At 40.7% G+C, this 22,176-nt stretch overlaps 1 protein-coding gene across 1 annotated transcript in view; it reads right to left on the bottom strand.

The window, feature by feature from the left end:
- ST6GAL1 (ST6 beta-galactoside alpha-2,6-sialyltransferase 1) overlaps positions 1 to 18,616 on the bottom strand; it is a 44,877-nt gene extending 26,261 nt beyond the window's left edge. Inside the window, exons 1-3 of the mRNA XM_036850654.1 lie at positions 18,472 to 18,616; positions 17,149 to 17,284; positions 6,285 to 6,906 (exon numbers count right to left, since the gene is read on the bottom strand). Of these exons, the coding sequence (XP_036706549.1) occupies positions 6,285 to 6,867 (583 nt within the window). The 5' untranslated portion in view covers positions 6,868 to 6,906; positions 17,149 to 17,284; positions 18,472 to 18,616. The remainder of the gene's footprint in view (positions 1 to 6,284; positions 6,907 to 17,148; positions 17,285 to 18,471) is intronic.
- Between the last annotated feature and the right edge of the window lie 3,560 nt (positions 18,617 to 22,176).

The following is a 22,176-nucleotide window of genomic DNA, read 5'->3' as shown; positions in this document are numbered from 1 at the left end:
CAGGGTTTGGAAGACTTGGAGAAGATTCTCTGCCTGGCAATGACCAATCTGATGGGGGAAGGAACTGATGACTTCTAAGATCCATCCTAACCCTGAGCCTCTGTGATCCTATGAGAGCTCATCTCAAGCTTATTTGATCAAACAAGTTTCGGTTCACCACTGAAATCTGCACAAGATTTGGAGGTCAGCCCAAACCTCTGTTGTTCTGTTTCTCTCTGTGCGGGTTTATTTTGGGTGGTTCTTCATGCACAAAGGTGGCATCAGGAGAAGAGGGGTAGGAGTGGATTTTGGCTCAATGTAAGAGGATCTAATGGAAAATACCCACAGAATTAAGGGAAGAAAGCCTCCCTCTTTATTTCAATTCTAACGTATATACCAAACCTCAGGAATCTAGACATCTCATTCACAAAAACAACCCTATCCTCAATCCCAGGATAAAATTTTTATCAAAATGGTTTAAAAGTTACCTGAGATGCTCATAGTCCAAACATTATCAGATAACAGGACAGCACACCGAACTGCAAATCGAGCAGGAAGTTTATCTTTACACAACTCAGATTGCAACACGTTTTGTCAGAATCAGTCACTGATTTCAAAAGTGACCAGTAGTAACCACACTAGAAATGTTGATTTATCAGAAACTCCACTTGGTCAACTTTCCCATTTCACAGGTGAATAAACCTGAGAGTCCCAGTAGACAAGAATGACAAGCTCAAATGGAGTCATTGAGAGTCGAATAAAAGGACTATGTACAAAGTTGTAGGTCGAGTTTAACAAGGTAGAGATGGACAAGGAAAGGGATCATACCCCAGGGTTGGCCACAGCAGGGAACCAATCCCACCCCTACACCTAAGGCAGCAGGAGGAGCAGAGACCCCATCTGAGGAAGCCCACCTGGTGGGAACTGCGAAGGGAATCATTACCCCAGCCTCTTCTCCTCCCCTCTGACTTCCAGGCCTGGAGGGAAAAGGGGAGACACAGGGCCACCTGAAAGGGGCTGAAACTTATAGTCAAGGGAGAGAAGGAGCCTGTGGTTACAGGTTTCTTCTGCGAGGGCGGGGAGGAGGGGGACAGACACCCTGGCCTCACTCTCCTTCTTCTTCTCAGTTTTGTACCAGCGTTACTACTGTCCAGTCCCAAATCAAAGCCAGAGAGCAAGGACACCCAGTTGACACAGTCCAGATTTCTATTTCCCCGGGCACAGAGTCATAGGAAAGCATGGAGAGTGAATTTGGTGGGGGGCAGATGGAGAACGCCCAGCACAGGAGGCTTGAGATAGGTCCTTGATGTTGACCATGAGAAAGGAGAATGCTTTTATTCCTTCAATAAATACTGATTAAGCTCGTACTCTCTGCCAGACGCAGTTCTAGGTGCTGGAGACAATGGTTGTGAGCATGAAATCAGGGTCCTTGCCCTTAGAGACCTCGAAATCTACTGCAAGGAGTCAGACAATAGATAAGCACAACAACCCACATTCGAGATAATTACAGATTGTGATTAATACTATGGCACAGAATAATAACCTATAATGGAAAAGAATCTGAAAAAGAATACACACACACATATATATATATATATATATACACACACGCGTAAAACTGAATCACTTTGCTGTACATCTGAAACATTGTAAATCAACTATACTTCCATAAAAAAATAAAAATTAACAAAAAATACTATGACACGAATAAACTGAGCTGTGTAACAGAGACCCCGAGGGAATCTCCTTTAGATAGAGGGATTGTTCAGGCACTGCGCCTGAGCTGAGACCCACAGGGCATGGGAAGGGCCCAGGAAAGTAAATTCCAGCCAAAGGACACAGCAGTGTCAAGACCCCAAGGAAGGTAAGGACTTGGCTGGGGACAAGTGAGTGAAGGAAAGAAAAAATAAAAAGTACAATGAAAGAGGTTGGCAGGAAGCAGATCATGCAGGCTGTGGAGGCCAGGTATGAAGTTTGGATTTTATTCTAAGATTTTAAAAAAATCAATCAAAGAAGAGAACTTTAAAACAGACCACTAAATTTGAGCTCATAAAAAAAGGGATCAGATCCTTGTTTGCCAAACTGTCCTTTGCTATTGCTATTGAAAACTAAAAGACTTTCAACCTCAAATAGGTCTCCAGGAAATGTCTAGGAAAAATCCACAGCTACTGGGATCCCAGAAAACAAGCCTTGAAGGGGGAAGGCTGTAGAAAACAGGGGCCTCCATTTCTCTGTAACTTAGAATTAGAGAGCAGAGATGCAAATTAGAAAAGGAAGAAATAAATGCACCACGATATGCACGTGATATAACTGCATGCCTAGAAAATTCAATAGAATCAGCTTGTTAGTAAATTCATAAATACATCAAAATCTACTGTGTCCAGGTATAAGAACTCTAAATAGCTAGAAATTGTGGTGAAAGAAATTTTATCATTATTTGGACCAAACATTTCTTATATTTTCCAGTCAGCTTAATGAATCATATAACCATCTATGGAAGACTACATTCTGATTCTGGTTAGGAAAACTAGATATGATACAGATCAGGTTTGGCAAACTATGGCCCACAGGCCAAATCTGACCTGCCTTGTTTTTGTAAATAAAGTTCTATTGGAACTTAGCCAGGTACATTCATTTATTACTGTCTATGGTTGATTTTGCACTGAAATAGCAGAGTCATTGTCAGAGACACTGTATGTCCTCAAAAGCAAAAATATTTACTATCTGGCCCTTTATAGGAAAAGTTTGCTCACCCCTGATATAAACAGTCATGCTCTCTGAGCTGCTCAACCCAGTCTTCACTCTGCCCAAGAACTCCATCTGCCCCCAAATATGCCCAAATTCCATCCCCCACCCTTGCCTTCCATCATATGGTACCTGCCTACTTCTCTTCCAGCCCTTCTCACTGGCCCTTCAGAATTTGTATGTATGTATGTATGTATGTATTTATTTATCTATCTTGTCCCTGTTCTTTCCTTGTCCTTCAAATGTAAACTTCTTTTCTAGGTTTTCTCATCAGTCCTCTTTCCTGGACTACCACTATCACCTTGATACAAATGACTCCTAAATCTCATCTCCCACCTTGACACTTTCCTGGAAGAAAATACCCAACTGCATAGATATCTATGAAGGGAAATCCACAAACACTTCAGACTCAGCACGTCCAAGATGGAACCTGTCCTCCTCCCGATGCACGCTCCCCTGTGATACGATATAGCGTGCTCCCAAGCCAGAGACCCTGGTTCCTGCCTCTCACTCGAGGTCATTTCTAGTTAGAACCAAGTTCTGTCTCTTCTACCTCATGATGCCTCTCATGTCAGACCATTTCATCCCACCTCCACTACCACCGTTCAACAGGCCTGGCGCTTCTCACTTGGATAAGACGATAGTCCCTAACAGCAGAGAGGCTATACAGCAGTCCCTATGGAGAAGGGGACTCAGAGAAATGAGAAATCTCTCCAAAACCCACATGATCCCATCACTCGCTTGCTCAAAAACCTTCTAGGGCTCTTCGTGGCTTAAAGAATGAAATCCAAAGTCCTTAAGACCATCAACATTCTCTAAGAACTTACCCCCGGCTACCTTTCTGACCTCATTGCTCAGCCCTCTTCACCCTGTGGGGCCCTACGTCCCAGGCAAACAGGATTATCTGTGATGCTTAAACGTACTCTGCACATTTTTCCATGCAGCCTTTGCTTCTTGCTTTTGCCTCAGTTCAGAATGCTCTTCTCCTCTCTTCCAGGGGAGCAAGTCAGGAAGAGTATCAAGGGATTATTTTAACCTGAAAAGGGATTCATTCATTGTTATAAAGCTACAATCACCATGAGGCGCAAGAGCAGAGATGAGGCTACGTGTGGGCCCCTTGGAGTCAAACACCCCATTTTCAAGTCCCAGTCTACCGTTAACCAGCTGCGTAAACTCTCTGAGTGTCCACACTTAGCTCCTGACTAAAATGGGAGCAATAATCGTACCTACCGCGTAGGATTACTGGGAGGATTAAAAGAGCAAGGCTTGTTATGCACACAGCAGGTGCACCATACATGTTACTCCTATTAATTCTAATATTTTTTAAATGTGCTATTGCTTGAAATGAATATTCAAACAAATCTAAGACACTTTACATGTATGCGTATCAAAAACAATTGAAAATGACTGTGCCCAGCATTGGCTGGTTTGTGGGGCTGCCGGAGGCACAACACATTGTTTCAGTCCCTCTGGTAAACAATTTTGTAATGGACCAAAAAAAAAAGAGCCATAAAACATATCTTACTTTGGTCTTCTACCGCCACTCCAGAGGATACTTCCCCTTTGGAGGGCAGCAGTAGTCACTTAAGGTGTCTTCCCCAAAACCTCCTTAGCAGTACTATTTATAAGAGCAAACAGTTTGAAACCATTTGATATGTTCAACAGTTGGGACTAAGCTGGACAAATTCCAGGTGTAGTGGGAAGGCTGGGGCCTGTCGAGCTCAGAGGCCTTTAACAAAGGGCCTTTCCTTTCCCTCTCCTCTTTGTATTCTAAGTTCCTATTTGGTATTGTTGATGAGTCCATGGCCGAATAAAAGAATACATGAATGAATTCCTTAAAATATTTGTTAGACTAAATGCCCAAAGGAAATAACCCTATAAAAGGCAGGACATTTGAAGTGTAGCACGCAATTTTTGTTAGATCTCAGGATCAAAGTCCTTCCATGGAAATACATATTTGAAATTATAACTCCAGTCTATAGAAAAAGGTTATTTTAATTAATGTTTAGTTAAATCCATAAAACTCCAACGTTTTATGGAGTCCATAAAAATAAAGATTATAGTTCCAATTCATGGGAGTATTAGGCTCTGCCTGAAACTGCAACATGATTCCAGCCAGGCAGACTATAATGACTTGGGAAGAAAGAAAGAAATGTAGTTCCATTATGGATGAACAAAAACCAATTACATTTAGTTTCTAGAAAACAAAGTCCAAAAGAAACCAAAAAAAGCAAAAGCAGGAGCAGAAGTTGGGGTGGGACTGGTTATCTTGGCAGCTTTTCTTCCAAAGTGCTGCCTATTTGGAGAGTTATGAAATATGACCTCACCACTTCTTTCTGCTCTAGAGAATCCAATTTGCTTCTCCTTTTCTTCTTTTGAGAGCCTGTGCTTGGTTTCAGACCATTTTTCCTGGCAGTCATATAAAGGAAATAAAAAAAGGAGACACATGACCTCACCTGCTCCAGTACCTTCCAGAGCCTGACAGAAGAGCTAGGCTTCCTTTGCTCTGCTTTCTTTAGCCTGATTCATTTCGCAATCATGGAAAACACATTCTCTCAAAATAAGGGAACTAAGGAGCTTTAGGCAAATCCATAGCTCTGTGTTGTACACAGGTTTACAAATCTGGATAAACTTTGTCTTTTTTTTGGTTTATTTTTACTGAAGTATAGTTGATTTACAATGTTGTGTTCGTTTCAGGTGTACAGCACAGTGATTCAGTGAATCTTTTTCATATTCTTTTCCCTTAGAGGTTATTACAAAATATTTAGTATAGTTCCCTGTGCTATACAGGAGGTCCTTGTTGGCTATCTGTTTTATATATAATACTGTGTATATGTTAATCCCAAGCTCCTAATTTATCCCTAAATCTTTATTAACTGTGAAGAATTTCAAGAAAAGCAAATTGATATATCCTGACCAGTGATTTTTTAACCTTTTTTGGGGTCACAACTGAAAGCTATGGACTCTCTCTTTGGAAAAATGCAGACTGATTTACACATATACACACATGTTATACACTCCTAATCAGCACATATTTTTGCACATGATTTTAGGGATTCATGGACCTCCTGAAGTTGGTCCAGAGTCCCCAATTAATTCTTTTCAAAGAGAAAAACTAAAAATTACCCAGGTAGTTGAGGCCAAAAGAGACAATTAGTCGCTAATTAATCAGTAAATTACAGAATTTCAGGACCTGAAGGAAAAGTAGAGATCTATGCTTTAAATATTTTTAAATGTCAATGTAGTGTTTTGCTTATTGGTAGCAGTGGAACTTTCTTTTCAAACAAAATCTTCTGTAGAACACCAATATTTAAGACAGATCAAAATAAAGCCATTCTAGTTGATAAAGGTGCTGGAAGACTGGATCCCCACCCTCTCCACTGCCCCCGTGCCACCTCTGACTCATGAAGGACGGTTGAGAAACACTGATCTGGGCCCGCTCCGCCAGCGCATGGAGCCATACTGGGACTCCTAGCCTCCAGTACTGTCCACATGCCCAGATGCTCCAAATGAGTGAGCACTGGCTGCTCAGACAACAGTCTTAACAGCCCAGAACCCACCTATTTCTTGACCCAGTTGGGAGGACTTCAGAGATCCCGCTGATGAGACGACAGCACACCTGCCCCACGGCCCAGCCTTGGTCCTAATGTTCTCCTGAGGCAGGTAACCCTCCCATTCAGAGGTGTTGAAGGGAAAATCTGTGGCCTCTACCATTGAAACGTTCACGTGGTCCCGAAGGCGGCAAAGCAGGGCCTCTGCACCACACTTAACGCCAGGCCCTGGCCCCTTGTAGGACACTTTGTACTTGTTCATGCTCAGATAATTCTTCCAGATCTTCTGCAGCCTGGGGGTAAGGTTTTTGGTGGAGCTGTCCTTGTTCCACACCTGGAAGGTTGCCTCTGGCTTGGCCTTGGGACCACTGAGGGCCCGGCTGCCGCTCTGGGGGCTGTGGGTGCCACTTGAAGACACAGATTGGGAACCAGACCTCAACACCTGGAATTCCTTGGTTTGCAGTTTAAGGGACTCATAGTAACTCCCTTTCTTCTTTTCCTTCCATACACAGATGATTGCAAACAGGAGAAAGACCAGCACACAGCAGCTGAATTTTTTCTTCAAGTTAGTGTGAATCATAATGAAAGACATGTTCAAGGAAGCCACGCTGTCCTGAGCAGGAAAACAGGCCTAAAAAAAAAAAGTGAGACAAGGCAGAAAATGATGTAAAGAATATCTAAAAGTAATGACGGGCTGAGCAATGGCTTTAGAGTGACAAGAATTGAATTCCAGCCCAGGTCTATCTCCCACCAGGTCTGCAACCTTCAGCAAGTCTTAAAAAAAAAAAAAAAAATCACCCTCAGTTTGGGCTTGAAGTGTAGAAAGTAGTGCTCAGACACTCCTGTCTTCCTCTCTGAGCCGTGAGCACGTTATGGACTCTCCCACCACTCCTTTGTACTTGCTGAATCTTAGTTTCCTGTTGTCTTGGTCTAGCTTCCCGACTGCTCTCTGAGCTTCTTGAGGTCAGGAATCACATTTTACACATTCGGTTTGTAGGGCCTTACACTATTTGTTCAAGGAAGGCATACATGCTTGAAAAACTAAAAGAAAAAGGCAGAGCAGGCTGAGGGGTCTACATCACAAGAAGCCAAACTCCCTGAAAAGGCCCAGCCTCCTTTTAAAATTGCCAGAAAGAGACCTCTTGCCATAGACAGTGTCATAGGTTTGTGATGCATCTCTCTAAGGCAGGGGTCCCCAACCCCCGGGCCGAGGACCGCTACTAGGAACCGGCCACACAGCAGGAGGTGAGTGGCGGGCAAGCGAGCGAAACTTCATCTCCCCATCGCTCCCCGTGGCTCGCATTACCGCCTGAACCAAACATCCCCCGACACCCCGCCCTCCCCCTCCCATCCATGGAAAAATTGTCTTCCACGAAACCGGTCCCTGGTGCCAAAAAGGTCAGGGACCACTGCTCTAAGGGCTCTGGTGCTAGACTCCTGCATGAGAAGAAAGCCAAGGGTCAGCTTCACAATATAACATTCAGGTTTATGGAGTTCTGCATGAGTACTAGCAAGTGGCAGAAAACTGACTCACCTCACAGTGGAAGATGGGAACTCCTGGTAAAATAGCAGATAAGTGACCAATTAAGGAAATGAAAACAAAAATGCATTAAGCACACAAGAGATTATTTCATTCAATTTCATCATAAACCGGGGGCACTGTGATGTACAACTTCAGTTCGCACTGTGTTTATAATAATCTAATATGAAGGGCATCTCCTGAGCTGTGCAGAAAGGCCCTGACCATTACCACCCATGAAGGTGCTATAATCTCGATTTTTATAGATAAGTCACCTGAGGCTCTGAGAAATTAAGAGAAATGCCTAGGATCATAGAGCTGAGTGAATGGTAGAATTGAGATTCAAATCCAAGTGCACTTGATTCCCTAAATCCATGACCCTTTCACTGTATCATGTACAGAACTGCTGGAAGTTCTGGAAAATTTCACTAAGCTAATAGAGCCTGAATAGGCCCCTTTATATCTGAGTAAAGACCTACTTAGTTTTCCCAGAATTTATTGTGAAACTGAACGGAAAATGGAAGTACTCTGAACTCAAACAATGTCTGTATCTTCTGGAAAACATTAAATTCTTCCCAAGTATCTAGGTTTATTTACCGTAATGAGTCTAAGCAATCACCCCCAGGGTTTTGCTAACTGATTAGGAATCTATACAACAGTAATTAATACAACATTGTAAATCAACTATACTTCAATTAAAAAAAAAATTCAGGAAAAAGAAAGAATCTATAGTCCATTTCAATGAAGGCTGCTCCTAAGCATATCAAGGATAAGGTGGTAGGAGTACTGAACTGGGTATCACAAAACCTGGCTTCTTGTCCCCATTCTTGGTGACCCTAGGCAAGCCTCTTAACCTCTCTGTACCTAAGTTTCTGTGTAGTAACCATCTCTGCCCTGGCTCATTCGCTGAGTGCTGGGAAGACCAAACGAGAATGGTGTTCATGGGCTTTGAACTAGGTAAATGTAAAGGCACAGAAGGTTAGAGCAGCCCCTAGGCATGAGGGCCACGTTGAGGCAATGTGGGACAGCAAACGATGGCGGAGTGGAGCACTGGCCATGGCTCATCAACCTGAACATCAGGTCTTTCATCAAGTATAACTAAAGTACAATTATAATTGAAGTATAGTTCAGTTATAATATTAGTTACAGGTGTGAAACATAGTGATTCAATATTTTTATAGATTATGTACCACCATTACAATATTATTGACTATAATCTCTGTGCAGTACATTACATTCCTGTGACTTATTTATTTTATAACTGGTAATTTGTACCTCAAATATCCTTTACCTATTTCTCCCATCCCCCCCATTGCCCTTCCCTCTGGCAACCACTAGATTGTTCTCTGTATCTGTGAGTCTGTTTCTGTTTTGTTTGGTTGGTTTTTTAGATTCCACATATACGTGAAAACATACAGTATTTGTCTTTCTCTGTCTGACTTATTTCACTTAGCATAATATCCCTTAGGCCCATCCATATCTGAAAATGCAAGATTTCATTCTTTTTTATGGCTGAGTAATATTCATTGTGTGTATATATGTATGTATATATCACATATTCTTTATCCATTCACTCAGGATGCTTCCATATCTTGGCAATTGCAAATTATAAATAATTCTGCAGTGAACATTGGAGTGCATAAATCTTTTGAATTAGTGTTTTTGTCTTCTAGGATAAATACCCAGGAGTGGAATTGCTGGACTGTATGGTGGCCCTATTTTTAATTTTTTAAGAAAACTCCATACTGTTTTCTGTAGTGGATGCACAAATTTACATCCCCACCAATAGTGTACAAGGGTTTCCTTTTTCCACATCCTTGCCAACACTTATTTCTTGTCCTTTTGATGATAGCCATTCTGACAGGTGTGAGGTGCTATCTCATTGTGGTTTTGATTTGCATTTCCCTGATGTTTAGTGATAGTGAGCACTTGTCTTCTTTGTCTGAGATTAACTGACCATATGTGCGTGGGTTTATTTCAGTCTCTCAATTCTGTTCCATTGATCTATGTGTCTGATTTTTTTTTTTTGCCAGTACCATACTGTTTTGATTACTGCAGCTTTGTAGTATAGTTTGAAGTCAGGGAGCCTACCACCTCCAGCTCTGTTCTTTCTCAAAATTATTTTGGCTATTTGGGTTCTTTTGTGGTTCAATACAAATTTTAGGATTACTTGTCCTAGATATGTGAAAAATGTCATGGGTATTCTGATAAGGATTACATTGAATCTGTAGATTGCTTTGGGTAGCATGGACATTTTAACAATATTAATTCTTCTGATCCATGAGCAAGCACAATATATCTTTCCATTTGTTTGTGCTGTCTTCAATTTCTTTTATCAATGTCATAGTTTTCAGAGTATAGGTCTTCGCCCTCTTAGTTAAATTTATTCCTGGGTGTTTTATTCTTGTGATATGATTGTAAGTGGGATTCTTTTCTTGATTTCTCTTTCTGATAATTTATTATTAGTGTATAGAAATGCAAGAAATTTCTGTATATTAATTTTGTAGCCTGCAACTTTACTGAACTCATTGATTAGTTCTAAGTTTTTTGGTGGCATCTTTAGGGTTTCCTATACATAAAATCATGTCACCTGCCAATAGTGATAGTTTTACTTCTTCCCCTCCCATTTAGATTCCTTTTATTTCTTTTCCTTTTCTGATTGCAGTGGCTAAGACTTCCAGTACTATGCTGAATAAAAGAGATGAGAGTGGGGATCACAGAGGAAATGCTTTCAGCTTTTCACTGTTGAGTATGATATTAGCTGTGGGTTTGTCATAAATGGCCTTTATCATAATAATAATTATTATTATAAATGGTATGCTCCCTCTATACCCACTTTGTTGAGAGTTTTTATCATGAATGGATGTTAAATTTTGTCAAATGCTTTTTCTGCATCTATTGAGATAATCATGTGATTTTTAGCCTTCATTTTGTTCATGTGGTGTATCACATTGATTTGTGGATATTGAACCATACTTGAATCCCTGGAATAAATCTCACTAGATCATGATGTATGATTCTTCTAATGTATTGTTAAATTTGGCTTCTAATATTTTGAAGAAGACTTTCGCATCTATGCATCAGGGATATTGGCCTGTATTTTTCTTTTTTTGTAGTGTCTTTTTTGGTTTGTGTATCAGGGTAAAGTTGGCCTCATAGAAGGAATTTGGAAGTGTTCCCTCCTCTTCTATTTTTTTTTTTTTTTTTTTGCATAGTTTGAGAAGGATAGGTATTAACTCTTCTTTAAATGTTTGGTAATTCCCCTGTGACGCTGTCGGGTCCTGAACTTCTGTTTGTTGGGTTTTTTGGGGGATTTTTTTGTTTGTTTGATTGATTTCTGATTCAATTTCATTGCTAGAAATTGAACTGTTCAGATTTTCTATTTCTTCGTGATTCAGTCTTGGAATACTATATGTTTCTAGGAATTTATACATCTCCTATAGGTTGTCCAATTTGTTGGTATATAACTGTTCAAAGTATTCTGATTGTTTGTATTTGTGATATTGGTTGTAACTTGTCTATCATTTCTGATTTTATTCAATTGGGACCTCTCTCTTTTTTCTTAATAAGCCTAGCTCAAGTTTTGTCAATTATATTTATCTTTTCAAAGGACCAGCTCTTAGTTTCATTGATCATTTCTATGATTTTTGAGTCTCTATTTCATTTACTTTTCCTCTGATCTTTATTATTTCCTTCCTTCTACTAACCTTGAGCTTTGTTTGTTCTTCTTTTTGTAATTCCTCCGGGTGTAAAGTTAGGTTGTTTACTTGAGATGTTTCTTATTTCTTGAGGTATGCCTGTATCACTATAAACTTCCCTCTTAGAACTCCTTTTGCTGCATCCCATAGATTTTGGATTATTATGTTTCTATTGACACTCATCTCAAGGTACCTTTTTATTTCTTCTTTGATTTCTTCATTGACCCATTGGTTTTTAGTAGCATGTTGTTCAGTCTTTACATATTTGTGTTTTTCCAGTCTTCTTGCTGCAATTGATTTCCAGTTTCATACCACTGTTTGAAAAGATGTTTGATATGATTTCAGTCTTCTTAAATTCATTGAAATTTGTTCTGTGGACTAGCATGTAATCTATCCTGGAGAATGTTCCATGTGCACTTTAAAAGAATGTGTATTCTGCTGTTTTGGGATGGAATGTTCTATTGATATCTATTAAGCCCGTTTGGTCTAATGTGTTTTAAGGCCAATGTTTCTTTATTGATTCTCTATCTGGATAATCTATCCATTGATGTAAGTGGGGTATTAAAGCCCCCTACTATTATTGTGTTACTGTCAATTTCTCCCTTTATGCTTATTGATATTTGCTTTAAAAATTTAGGTGTTCTTATCTTTACAAATGATATGTCCTCTTCTTAGACTGACCCCTTTATCATTATGTAAAGCCTTTCTTTGTCTTTTGTTATAATTTTTGTTTTAAAGTCTATTTTGTCTGATATGAGTATTGCTACCCCAGATTTCTTTCCATTTCCTTTTGCATGGAATATTGTTTTCCATCCTTTCATTTTCGGTCTGTGTGTCTTTAGTTCTGAAGTGAGTCTCTTGTAGGCAGCACATATAGGGCTTTTTTAAAAAATCCATTTGGCTTCCCTATGTCTTTTGATTGAGGTATTTAGTCCATTTACACTTAAAGTGATTATTGATAGGTGTGTACTTATTTCCATTGTTACTGTTCCATTGTTATTGTTCCAAGTTGTTTTTGTAGTTCTTCTCTGTTCTTTTCTTCTTCTTTTAGTCTCTTCTCTTGTGGTTTGATGCTTTTCTTTGGTGCTGTTTCTTTTTTTTCTCTCTTTTTTTTTTTCATGTGTGTGTGTGGTGTGTGTGTGTGTGTATCTATTGTAAGTTTTGTTTTATGGTTACCATGAAGTTCACATATATTTATATACAGATAGATACATAGATATAGATTTGTTTTAATCTGGTAGTCGTTTAATTTTCAATATATTCTAAAAGCACTATGTTTTTTATGGTCCAATATTTCATATTTTTGACATCATATTTTACATCTTTTGTGTATCCCTTAACTATTATTGCAGTTACAGTTGATTTTACAAATTTTGTCTTTTAACTTTTATACTAGATTTTCAAGTAGTTGATCCATTGCCTTTTCCATATATTGCCTTTACCAGTGAGATTTTCTTCCTTCATATATTTTTTTATTTCTTGCTATAACCTTACTTTTTCACTCAAAGAAGGTGTTCACTTAACATACCTTGTAAGGCCAGTTTAGTGGTGATGACCCCTTTTAGATTTTTGTTTGTCTGGGAAACTCTTTATCTCTTCTCCAATTCTGAATGACAAGCTTGCTGGGTAGAGTATCTTTGGTTGTAGGGTTTTTTCTTTCAGCACTTTACATATATCATGCCACTCCCTTCTAGCCTGCAAAGTTTCTGCTGAAAAATCAGTTGATAGCATTAAGGGGGTTCCCTTGTATGTTACTCTTTGTTTTCCTCTTGCTGCCTTCAAAATTCTCTCTTTGTCTTTAATTTTTCCCTTTTAATTATGACCTCTTGATATGTAACCTATAATGGAATAAAATCTGAAAAAAATTAACTAAATCACTTTGCTATACACTTGATTTACAATATTGTATTAGTTTCAACTATATTTCAATTAAAAATTTAAAAAAGTAATAAATCTCTATTGCAGTGTGAAAAAAATATATGTTGTGATATGGATCTTTTTGGGTTCATTTTGTTTGGGACTCTATGCTTCCTGGACCTGGATATCTGTTTCTTTCCCCAGGTCAGTAAAGTTTTCAGCCATTATTTCATCAAATATGGTTTTTTTTCTACCCCTTTTTCCCTCTCTTATCCTTCTGGGACCCTTATAATGCAAATGTTAGTATGCTTGATGTTGTCCCGGAGCTACAGTAAACAATTCTCAATTTTTTAAATTCTTTTTTCTTTTTGATGCTCTGATTGGGTGATTTCCACTCTTCTGTCTTCCAGGTCACTTACGTGTTCTGTATCACCTAATCTGCTGCTGATTCCCTCTAGTGTATTTTTTTCATTTCAGTTATTGTATTCTTCATCTGTGACTGGTTATTTTTTATATTTTCTAATTCTTTGTTGAAGCTCTCATATTCCTCTATTCTTCTCCTGAGTTTGGTGAGCATATTTATGACCCTTGCTTTGAACTCTGTATGGTGTATGAGGTAAATTACAATTACTTATGTCAGTTTCATTGTTTTGTTTTGTTTTTCTGGGGTTTTATTTTGTTTTTCATTTGGAACATATTACTCTGTCCCCAGGATGCACCAGCGGCCGCCATCTTGGGAAGTGCTGGAACTGCAGGGGCTAGAGTTACAGCCTGGTGTGGGCCAGGACTTCTCCCAGGGTGCACCAGGGGCTGCTACCTCGGCAAATGGGGGACAGTTGGAGGAGCCACGTACAGGCTGAAGGGTAGGCTGGGGTGTGCTGGTGTGGTCTTGGCTGGCTGGCTAGAATGTCAAGTGCTTTTCAATCCACTGCCTCTGCACTGGGACTGGGAGCAAGTAAGTTTGTGCACAAGCTCTTTAAGAGCATAGTCTCGGGCTTCCCTGGTGGCACAGTGGTTGAGAGTCTGCCTGCCTGTACAGGGGACGCAGGTTCGAGCCCTGGTCTGGGAAGATCCCACATGCCGCGGAGCAACTAGGCCCGTGAGCCACAACTACTGAGCCTGCGCATCTGGAGCCTGTGCCCCGCAACTAGAGAGGCCGCAACAGTGAAAGGCCCGCGCACTGCAACGAAGAGTGGCCCCTGCTCACCGCAACTAGAGAAAGCCCTTGCACAGAAACGAAGACCCAACACAGCCAAAAATTAATTAATTAATTAATTAATTAATTAATTAATTTAAAAAAAAAGAAACTATGAAATCAGGTCTTTCATTAACAAAAAAAAAAAAAAAGAGCATAGTCTCAGTTTCCTATAGCCCTCCAGCTCGCCCAGTCATAAGTTTGAAAACCTGTTAAGGGGGCTTATCTTCCTGATGCTGGTCCCCAGGGCTGGGGCCCCCAATGTGGGGCTTGAACCCTTTGCTCTTAGGAAGGACCTCCAAGTTTGTGATATCCTCTTCCTCTGTGGGTCATTTGCCAGAGGTGTGGGTCCTGACTGGATCGTGTCTCTACCCCCTCCTACCCATCTTGATGTGTTTTTTTCTTTATATCCTTAATTGTATAAGAGCTATTCTGCTAGTCTTCAGGTCATTCTCAGAGAAAGTTGTTCTATATGTAGTTGTAGTTTTGCTGTGTCTGTGGGAGGAGGTGAGCTCAGGGTCCTCCTACTCCACCATCTTGATCCCACCTCACTGAGACTCTAATTTAAGCACCAAACAGTGCTTCCTACCACCACAGACCTCAGGAACCAGTGACTCTAGGGAGGATGGGTGCTTACCTTGGGCTGCCAAAGTTTTGGAAGTGATGAAATGTACACAGAGGGAGAATTCAAGCATGAGATCGTGAAATGGGGGAGGCGCTTGTTGCATCATCAGAAAACTAAGCAATTCAATTTCCCCAGACACCCAACACAGCTAATCATAGGACACTAAGACAGCTGAGGAAAAACTAGAAAAGAAGGGAAAGTAGCATTTGAGAAGCACCTACTATATGGTAGGCACTTTACCTGCTTTATCTCATTTAATTTTTACTATACCACTATGGGATAGGTATTAACAACCCCTCTTGAGAAAATGAGGAAACAGGCTTAGCAAGGATACAGGGCTTCTCCGAAGTCAATAGCTAATCAGTGCTAGAACCAGGATTCCAACCCAGGTCTATCTGACTAAAAGTCCATGGTCGTTGGACTAAAGAACAGGCATTGTGAAAAAGCACAGTGAATAGTCAGTGTTGACCAACTAGGACTCAGAAATCAGGATCTCTAGTGACACAACTGCTGGAAAGTCACAGAATAAACACCCTCACTATCAGCACTGACACTACTCATGTGTACTGTTTTACCAGTCAGGCAACCCTTTCACAGCAATTAGGTTTATGAGACCCAGTATAACCCTGTGAGATGAGCATAGCAAATTTTATTAGTTCCATTTACAACTGAAGAAACTACGGTTTTGTAAATACAAATAATTTTCAAAGCTGCATGAGTGATTTGGAAATGATGGAGTTGGGACTTAACTTTTATGTGTATGAGTGAAATAAGACAGGAGTTAAGGAGGTGGAGCCTAAGGGTTTGTGTTCAACTGCCTGCCAGCACCTACTCTCCAAGGTTGAGTTTCCCAGGAAAGAAGAATTCCCCAAACCTTCAACCATAACACAGTCTTACAACTTTAAGAAAGCCTCAGCCTTCAAGGCCAGTGCTCTGTCGTGAGTGCCTCAGGGCACTCATGTGAAACCTCATGTCAGGGCTCCCAATTCTCTTGACCACCACCCTCTGTTGAGGTTCCAAGTCTACCAGCTGGCTGGAGCTTCTGATCATAGGCACTTAGAGCTTCACTCTCATCTCTCAAGCTGCTCTAGAGAGACAGGACTTGAAGAAGTTTCATCTAAGAAGCCCAAACTGAAGGAAAGGAGTAGTAAATATTTCTCCCCAGATTCTTTGGGAAATCAGTCCAAGTTTTTAATTTCCCAATCACATCCCAGATTGCCTTCTTAAGCCTCTAGGGCTCTGCACTGCTGTAATCTCTCCCCTTGTCCATTTGCCTGGCAACCGGACAGCATTACCTTTCTGCTTCTGGCCTCCTGTGCAGCCCACCTCCCCTTCTTGCTCTCCCAGCGAGAACAGCAGCACTGTTCTTGCTCCCTGCTGCTTGCCTCTCCTGTTTAGTAATGCTTGCTTTTCATGCTGACCCCCTGCTAGAGGGAAACTCCTCCTGGCTCATTTCTGACACTCCAGTGCCCGGCACCATGCCTGGAACACAGTGGGTATTCAATAAAGGGTTCTTGAATTGATGGGCCCGTATCAACGAACACTTACGAGCCCACCAGGCGTCTAGAGGAATAAGTAACAACTCGCATTATCACCTACAGAGAACAAGCCAACACTGAACCAACAGAAAGAAAAGTCCCAGCCAAGGTAGGGCTCCCGCCCTAGGCTACTCATCACTGGATGCCCAGTAGCAAATGCAGGGCTTGGCCATAGTAGGTGCTTTAAAAAGGTAGACTGAATTACAGAATAACTTTAAATCTTATATTTATAGTTTATAGAAATAGGCAAAATAGGCAAATCACTTATCTCCACACCTCATTGACTAAGGACTAAAAAAAAAAAGAAGACGAAAACAGCAAAGCTGTAGCCAGACCTTCAGCCCCTCTGTGGCTCTCACCAGCGCACTCTGCCTGCCGATCCCGAATAGAAAATGGACCCCAGTGCTGCCTCCATATCCCACGCCTCCAGGTGTTCCTTACCTGCTTCTGGCTAATCCCCCTGGGGCTGCAGGCCCTCCAGGTCCTCAGGAACCAGCACTATTCCCCATGGGAGGAATGTTTGCTTTATTGGGTCTGGAGGCCAAGGCTCATTTTTCTCAGGATGATGAAAAAGCATCTACAAAGGAGAAAAAAAAAAAAAAAAGACGAGTTAAGTGCCGTTTTCCAGCAGGGGCAGAGTTAAAGATTAACAAGACAGACAGGGACGTCTGCTAGACTCCAGTGCGGGCCCTGGAAGCCCCAAGGGCTCAGAAAAAGAGAGACAAAAGCCAATTACAGGTGTAGTGCTCTGGGTCCATAAACAGCACAGAGAGCCTAGAAATAGTCCGATACTAGATAAGAACATGAGCAAGCACCACAGACCAATCTGGGAAGAAAGGATTGTTTAGTCACTGGTTTGGGCATACATAAACAGCAATTTGGGGAAGAGAGGATTCAGTTCATCCCCAAATGAACTCTAAACAAACTTTAAAAAAATTATTTTCAAAGAATATTTAATGATACATGAAAGTTCTATCAGTATAATGTTAACTGAAATTCAGAAAAAATACATTTTTTAGAATTCACATGTGAGAAAGAGAAAGGACAAAAAAAAAAAATACACCCTGGATGGTAGAATAAGGAGTAATGAGAGTTTTCATTTTTTATAATTTTTTTGTATATTCCAAAATTTCTAAAGTGTACACGTGTTACTCTTAGAGTTGGAAAAAAATTATTAAAATATAATTTTTAAAAGCTAAAACTAGAACTCTATATTTGTTAGCTCTCTTCTTTCTGATGGAATGTAGAAAAATAACAAAGGAAAACTTTAATAGTCAGTTGCATGAAAATTCCAACTTGTATACAATAAAATTACTGTAGTAAAAAGGAAGATAAACTCAAGGTGTGCAAAGGGTTCAAACAGTAAAAGCCTCTAGAAATGAACAGGCAATCAACATGAACAGACAAATCACAAAACAGAAAATACAATTAATGAGCATATGAAATTATGACTACTGTTGAGAGAAACTCAAAAGAGGCAACTGAACATTAAGATACCAGTTTGTAAAATTAACATTAACCAGCAGTTTTCAAAATGATTAATACTCATTGCCAGGTAGATTGTAATAAAGTTGGTATATTTCAAGAGAGCAGTAGAAATTAATTTAACTTTTTTAGAAAGTAATCATGCCATAGAATTAATTAAGAGCTCATGACTATGAACCAAGTTATTATACTTCCAGGAAAAAAAAAAACTGAATAAATAATTCAAAGGGAGAAAAGGTTATATATTTCAGTTTCCTCATACGTAAAATAATTCCTTACCTTACACGGCTGTGGTGAGAAATGGAAGAAGATTCATGAAGTAAAGAATGAGTTTTATAAAGCAATATGCATGTGCAAAAAGAAAAATAGCTTTCAGTTTCAAAATGATTTATAATGGTGAAAAATCTACGGTTAAGGGACTTCCCTGGCGATCCCGTGGTCAGACAGAACTTCGCCTTCCAATGCAGGGGGGTGCAGGTTCAATCCCTGGTCAGGAAGCTGAGATCCTGCATGCCTCATGGCCAAAACACTAAAACATAAAACAGAAGTAATATTATAACCAATTCAATATCCCCAACAGTTTTGCCTAAATTACTCAACATAAAGAAAGTCAAACTGAAAGATGAGAATTTATCTCTTCTCAGTTTGCTCAACACCTGTTTTCAGGTCTCAACCATGTACATTTTTTCTAGATATTTGGACATGCATAACTTTTAGTCACAATGTGACTAAATATGTACAGGTAACATTCTGTGTTTCACTTTTTTGTTATAATATTTTAAGCATTTTATTTCATGTCACTACTTAAATTCACACACCATTGTGTATATATTCTATCTGGTGGATGTAGCATATTATTTCCCTACTGCTGGAAGCTTAATTATTAACCTTTTCTCCCTTTGAATTATTTATTCAGTTTTATTTCCTGGAAGTACAATAACTTGGTTCATAGTCATGAGCTCTTGATTCTATGGCATGATTACTTTCTTAAAAAGTTAAATTAATTTCTACTGGCTCCCTAGCAGCTTCCTGGTAGAGTCCAAAAAAAAAAAAAAAAATGTCTCTGAAAGCTATCCCTCTTTTCATGTCATGCAACTTTCCTTTGAGGCAGGGGGGTTTGTGATTATGCAAGCAGGATTACTATTTGTCTCCTCCTACCAAAAATGTAAACTCTGTAAGTGTTGGCCTTTCTTCACTACTACCCTCAGCGGCTAGATGCATGTCTGGCATATGGCAGGTACTCAATAGCTATTGGTTGAATGAATGAATGAGGGAAGTGTTGCCAGCCCTTAAGAGGTCTATGCTTATCTCAGGCACCATGGATGGACAGCGTTCTTTCTCAGCACCCTCACTGAGAACACTTGGGGCAGTCATCGGCACTTTGGATGCCGCCTCTTGCCTGTAAATGCCGCTTCACTGCCATTCCCTCAATGCATGAGCTGCTGGGGCGTGAGACTTTTATTAGGGTTCAGTGCACAGACATCAGAGGAGTGCAGCAAACCCGTATCTTCCTCCCACGCATCACATCTGCTCGGAACAACTTGCCCTCTAAGGAGATTAAAAATCACTCCCCACTGTTGATTTCCAAAAATCAACCAATTGAAACAAGTGGTATAACTGTTGATCTACATCTGTTGTAGATGATGAGGGCCTTCCAAAAATAGTCACTGCTGCTCATGAGATAGTAGCAGTGGTGATCTTCAACCAGCTACACAAGTGGTAACAGAATCCTCAACTCTCTGGGGGAGAAACTTTAGCACTCACGACAATAACAGCTACCAGGTATTTAATACTAGCTATGTTCAAAGCACTGACTATAGCTTAGGGGTTAAGAGTAAGAACTCTGGAATTAGACTGAGCTGGGCAAGAGTCCAAACTCTGCCTTTCCCCAGTTACATGACCTTGGACAAGCTACTCAATCCCCTAGGACTCAGCTTCTTTAACTGTAAAATGGGAATAATAATAACAGAGCCCATCTCATGGGATTATTTAAATAATCAAGTTAGATAATACACCCAAAGGGATTGCAATAGGAACTGTGACAAAAATTATCCACGTCACTTCATTTACCCCTCCCCATCCCCTACTGTGTGGATACCACTACTATCCCCATTTTTACAAATGGGAGACTGAGACAGGTGTGATGAGTAATTTGCCCAGAGTAACTCACCCATGACACTCCAAATGTCCCATGCTCTTTCATGCCTTTGTAGCCCTGCACATAGAGTCCCTTCTGCTTGAAATGTCCTTTCCTGCCCTGTTCACACGGGGCCATGACCACTCAGCCTCCTATACCAGTTCAAGTGCCCCTGGACTCTGAAGCCTTTCTTGACCCCCACGGAGATCGTCACAGCTCTGCTGTGCCTGTGCTGGCTCTCATCAGACCACATGACACTTACTCGTTTGCAGGTCTGTCCCAACCTTTAAGATTTATCTCTGGTCCCCTGCATCCAGCCAGGCTCTGCGCCATAACTGGGAAGTGCTCAGTCATGTTTGAACGAAAGAATGAGGCTAGCTCGGACACCACTCCTCCCTGTCCCCATGTCCTTCAGTTGTCAGAATCACCCCCACCACCTACCCACCCATCATCTTCAATTGCCGGAGTCCCCTTTACAGCACTGCCATGGCAGGTATTCATTCCGTCTGGTAAGTACACTGAGTGACAGGAAATTCACCACCTCCCCAGGTTGCACATGGCTATGTGAGCAGCTGTGCCTCTTAGAAAGGTCTTAAAATGAAAAGAAATCAACCTCCCTGTAAAAATAAACCCAGCAGTTTAAGCTCAGCTCTCTGGAGCCATATAGACTCAGAATGAAAACCAGTAACACTTGCTGAGCCCGTGCTCAGCCCATGCTCAGTGCTGGGAACTCCACGTGCACCCACTCATTTCATCCTTGTGGCAACCCTGTGCAGACCACCTTGCTGCTGTATCTTCTCCTCCACCCAGGACAATCTTCCTCATTCCTTGAATATGTTAGCTCCCGGCTCACTAGAATTCTCTCCAACACTATTTCTGTCATAACTCTTGGTGGCATTAACAATCACTTATAGAATTAGTCTAGCCAACTCCAATGACTGTGACCTCAGCAACTCACCCCCAAGGTCATAGCTTTGATCTTGTCATTTCCAAAAAATATACTCCCTTCAAGGGATACTCCCTTCAATATACTCATCAAGGGATGCCTCGATTTCAGGCATCCTTCTCTAATCACCACTCCTATCTCTGCAGCTTAGTCCATCCAGTACCCAACTCTAACAATCTTCTGTGTTTGATCCTACTACCTTCCCACTGTCTCTCACTTCCTCCCTGCCATCCTTTCCCTTCCTATCCAGCTTAAATTCCACGGTCAGTCATTCAGTTGACCTCTCTCATCACACATGTTTGGATAAACCCCAATCCTGGTTAAATCCAACTCTCTGTCCTACTCCACACCTGCAAGCAGGCAGCTGAACATGGCTAGAGAAAATCATGCAACGATGCTTAATGATGTCACTTCAAGTTCATGATCACTAACTGCAAATAGCTCCTTAATGCTCCACAGCAATGATATGCTACTTTTCCAGTAAATTCATCTGCCACTGTCCTAGAGGACTGTATGACTTCCTCCCCACTAAAAACTCCTCTTATCCTCACCCTCGCCTGATGAACTTGCCACTTACTCATAGAAAAAAAGGAAGCTACCAGAGTAGAACTTCCACACACATGCTTTTGTACCACCGCTACTCACCTTACCTGCACTTATGCCCAAATGATCTCATTACTATGAATTAATTGGCTGCATCCAACACTTGCAATATCCAACATTTTTCCGTAAATCCTACACACTCTTGTCTACTTAAGGACATTCTTAAAAATCCCCCTTTTTTCTTCCGCATCAATAGGTATCTTTCTCTCCAAGATCATGCTCATCAGCATATAGGTATGCTATTATTTCTCCTATCTTTAAAAACAAAAACAAAAAAACTCTCCTGATTGAGGCAGTC

Source organism: Balaenoptera musculus, chromosome 4, assembly GCF_009873245.2.
Source record: "Balaenoptera musculus isolate JJ_BM4_2016_0621 chromosome 4, mBalMus1.pri.v3, whole genome shotgun sequence".
Taxonomy (NCBI): Eukaryota; Metazoa; Chordata; class Mammalia; order Artiodactyla; family Balaenopteridae; genus Balaenoptera; species Balaenoptera musculus.
The sequence above is the reverse complement of the archived record's forward strand: the minus strand, read 5'-3'. Positions and strand labels throughout refer to the sequence as shown.